The sequence below is a fragment of the Mandrillus leucophaeus genome, unplaced genomic scaffold (genome assembly GCF_000951045.1).
Source record: "Mandrillus leucophaeus isolate KB7577 unplaced genomic scaffold, Mleu.le_1.0 Scaffold231, whole genome shotgun sequence".
In the NCBI taxonomy this organism is placed as follows: domain Eukaryota; kingdom Metazoa; phylum Chordata; class Mammalia; order Primates; family Cercopithecidae; genus Mandrillus; species Mandrillus leucophaeus.
This window is the reverse complement of record NW_012102377.1, coordinates 247,692-251,527: the sequence shown is the minus strand read 5'-3', so window position 1 is coordinate 251,527 and position 3,836 is coordinate 247,692. Positions and strand designations below refer to the sequence as shown.

Below are 3,836 nucleotides of genomic sequence, written 5' to 3'. Positions count from 1 at the left end.
TCACACCTGTAATCCCAGCACTTTGGGAGGCCAAGGTGGGTGGATCACCTGAGGTCAGGAGTTTGAGACCAGCCAGGCCAACATGATGAAACCCCATCTCCACTAAAAATAATTTAAAAAATGGGCCGGGCATGGTGGCGGATGCCTGTAATCCCAGCTACTCAGGAGGCTGAAGCAGGAGAATTGTTTGAACCTAGGAGGCAGAGGTTGCAGTGAGCTAAGATTGTGCCACCGCACTCCAGCCTGGGTGACAGAGAAAGACTCTGTATCAAAAACAAGCAAACAAAAATACAAAGGCTGGATGAATGAGGTAAGATATAATGTAAACAGTTTTCCTGGAGTGCAGCCGGTCACAACACACCTCTAAAATCTCGTCTAGGCTACCCCACTGTCCAGTGAGGTTAGTGCAGGCGTCATACCCAGGCCCTGCAGGATCCCACTCTGTGACGCCCCTGCCTCCTTCCAAGCCTCCTTTGAATCCACTACTGATCTCCTCTGCCCAATAAAACCCCTCTTCTCAGGTCAGGTGTGGTGGCTCACGCCTGTAATCCTAACACTTTGGGAGGCCAAAGCAGACAGATCACCTGAGGTTGGGAGTTGGAGACCAGCCTGGCCAACATGGTGAAATCCCATCTCTACTAAAAATACAAAATCAGCCGGGCGTGGCAGCGCATGCCTGTAATCCCAGCTACTCGTGAGGCTGAGGCAAGAGAATCGCTTGAACCCGGGAGGCAGAGGTTGCATTGAGCCGAGATCGCGCCATTGCACTCCAGCCTGGGCAACAAGAGTGAAACTCTGTCTCCAAAAAAAAAACCAAACAAAAAACAAACAAAAAATCCTTCTCCACCAAACCCTGTCAGCAAGCAGCCCACCTGCCTTCAGGAAAAGGAACTCAGCTTTCCTCTGGGCCAAGAATGCCACCCTTACCTGTAAAAATGCTTGCCATCACTTAAGGCCCATCTCGAGTGTCACTTGCTAATAATGCTTTCAGCCGACAGCCTCTCTCTTTTCTCTGACACACCCCGCCCCCATCATTGCCCTTGTCTGTCTCCTGAGGAAGCTCGGGATGGCAAGGCCTAAGTTTGATGCACCTAAGTTCCTAACTCCACCCTGTACTTGGCTCAGGGCTCCTTGACAAGCCCCAGCAAATGTTTCCCTCACTTAATGAAGTTGGAGGCACGCACCCCTCCCCGGCATTGCTCTCCTCTATCATGTTTCCGTCCCTCACAAGGGCGGCCAACACTGCCCCTTGACCTGAGGCCCACCCTCCATCCCTCCCCTTGGGTACCTGGCTGACAGGGCCCCCAGGGTGGCGCCAGTAGCCTCCAGCCAGGCCTAGGGGGAGGAGCACCTGCTGGGTGTTTCTTGGCTTGCTCTCCCTCCCTCGCCTCGCTCCCCTCAGCCGCCGCCATCCGTGCCCGGCGCTCCGCGCAGCTGCGGCCCAGGCCCAGAGAAAAGGTGTATGTCTCCCTGGCAACCCATCACCATGCAACAGGGTCTCCCGGGATACGGCCTGGGATGCGCTGACGTCAGCGCAGAAGGCGCGAGCTCTCCGCCCGCTGGCACAGCGCCGAGCAGAGCAGACCTGCACGGGGGCGGCCTCCCGGCCCGCCGCCGGATAGCGCCTCCGCTCGCCGGAAAAGGGAGCCAGAAGCTGGCTGGCCAGGCGTGGGTGGGGGCTGCAGATCCCCTTTATATGGATGCCGTCCTCCTTCCCCCCACCACCAGGGGCCCAGCACCTCTGGCAAGTCCTGGCTGTCCACCGAGGAAGGGCGGGAGGACCTGCTCCAGCCTCGGAGGGTTCGAGCAGATCCCAAGGAGGATAGAGAGAGACCCCGAGGAAGTTCGATCCACTCCACAGCCCACGCGGGGTCCGAGGACACTGAGAGGAAGGGGAAAGGCTGTTCAGCTGTGCCCCTACTTCTGCCCAAATCCCCATTTTCATCAGGTATTGCCATATCATTTCTCAGCCCCTCCCCCACCTTCCAGAAGACCAGCACCCACTGAGTGCTCTCCTCAACTCTAAAAGCCCCTATCCCACACATCCCTGACCCTCGGGCCCCTAGGGCCATTTTGTGGCAGCCCACTGGCCACCTTCCTGCTCTAGATGAATTTTTGCCTCAAAACCCTAGGGTGAAACCAAACAATGATAAATTCTGACTCTCCTCCCCGTTTCCCAGCCTACCCATTTCTCTTGGAAAGCACACTGAGTTCTTCCGCCATCACTGTCCCCCCACCACCGCCAGCCACCCTGGACCCTTTGCAGGCGTGTTGCCTTCCTTCTCTCTTCCTGCTGCCTTCTTTCCTCTCACCAGCCTCAGCTGGTCCACAGCTCTTTACTCTTCTTTTCTGACGAACTCATGATGTTTTTTCTGATTTTCACCCCTGTCCACTGAAGCCGTTTCCTGATGCCCTGTCTGGCCCCAGCCTGGTTCTCCCTTTTCAGCCTGGTTCTTAATATCTAAGCCAGAGTAATTTTCCTTTTCCACCTAAGCACCCTACTGCTCAGCTTCCCATCGTCTCCCAGATCACATCCATGATCCCTGGTCTCACCTCTGCGACTTGTCTGACAAGTCCATCGTCCTCCAGGCCCTTCACGCTGCCACAGAAACATTTTGCCCAGCACAGAAATCATAGGCATGCTGGCTGTGTTGATGCGGAGAACCAAAAGCCCAGAACCGCTCCAGGCTCAGCTCCCAGTTCTATTCCTGTTTTGGCTCCGGATGCTGAGCCAGTCCCCTCCCCATTTGGAACCTGTGCCTAGTCACATAAGGAGAACATTCCTGCCTCATGGCTCTGAGGAGGTGGGAACATCAGGGCTCAGGCAAGCTCTCTGGGGCTCAGGGAGCTGAGGCCCATTCCCTAGAGAGTGCCAACAGGCAATGTACATCACAACTGACCTTTAGCTGGAGCAGCCGTCTGTATCCCTGAGCCTCAATTAGCTGCTGGTCCCCAGAAATGCTACCAACCAGAAGGAAAACAGGAGGTTACAGGCCATCCCTGGCCCCCAACTGGTACCTAATCAGGGCTCTCGAGGCCGGTCCTGAGGTCAGCCAAACTCACCCCTGACTAGAGGAAGTGATGACTTCCTGAACTCCAAGCCTTGGCAGGGCCAAAGAGATCAGAGCAGTCAGCTGCTCCTCAGCTTCAAAAGCCACGAGGTTAATTTGGGACTACAAATCCCAGAATTCCTCAAGGGAAGTACAAATCTCAGCCAGTCTTAGTTCCAAAGAATATCAAGTACCAACCACACCAAGGCCTGACCACCTGTCCTGAAGGCCCAGGTCCCATCCCAAACCCAGTCCTGCCTGGCCTTATGCGTGGAGAAATCCAGCACACCGGAGTAAAGGAAGGTGGCCCACCTCCAATGCACAGGACTACGGTCAGGCCCGGTGTGCACGGCCACCCACGGAAACCGAGGCCCAAGCAGGGGTCAGCATTGTGGGAAGGAAGCCCTGATGGCCTGCCTCTGGGCTCCTCTTTCCCTCCACAGAGTAGGGCGATTTGTTTTTGCTGAGTGGGGGAAAGACATTAAAACAACTGTAATAGGTGAGAGGTGATTCAGTACTGTTCACAGGTGCCTCAAATGGGGCCTCAGTCCCCCTTCACCAACTGACTCTGAAGCGGGGAGTCAATGTCCGACAAAAATTCTGTGGTAAGGTGCTTAGCCAGGGCCGAAAGGCTACCTCTTTAAGAAGATGGGGACACGGCTGGGGGAAGCAGGTTCCCAGCGCAGGGCCACTCCCAGGACAGTGAAGGCAGAGGGATAGGCGGAGGGGAGCGTGTGTGTGGGCGCGCAAGGCCAGTCGCCGCGGGCTGGAGTGGTGGGGGCATCG

General features: G+C 56.1%; 1 protein-coding gene across 6 annotated transcripts in view; it reads right to left on the bottom strand.

The window, feature by feature from the left end:
• The window catches only part of FAM131A (family with sequence similarity 131, member A), a 13,068-nt gene extending 9,979 nt beyond the window's left edge, over positions 1 to 3,089 (bottom strand). The window contains exons 1-3 of one of the 6 annotated variants that reach the window (XM_011981841.1): positions 2,901 to 2,955; positions 2,554 to 2,599; positions 1,740 to 1,882 (exon numbers count right to left, since the gene is read on the bottom strand). Coding sequence is in view for 1 of the 6 variants with exons in the window: in XM_011981837.1 (XP_011837227.1) it covers positions 1,740 to 1,882; positions 2,554 to 2,641 (231 nt within the window). In the remaining 5 variants the exon portion in view is untranslated. Of the gene's footprint in view, positions 1 to 1,288; positions 1,439 to 1,739; positions 1,883 to 2,553; positions 2,857 to 2,900; positions 2,963 to 3,063 lie in introns of those variants that run through there. The other 5 variants (XM_011981838.1, XM_011981839.1, XM_011981837.1 and 2 more) reach the window with 5 other exon arrangements.
• Between the last annotated feature and the right edge of the window lie 747 nt (positions 3,090 to 3,836).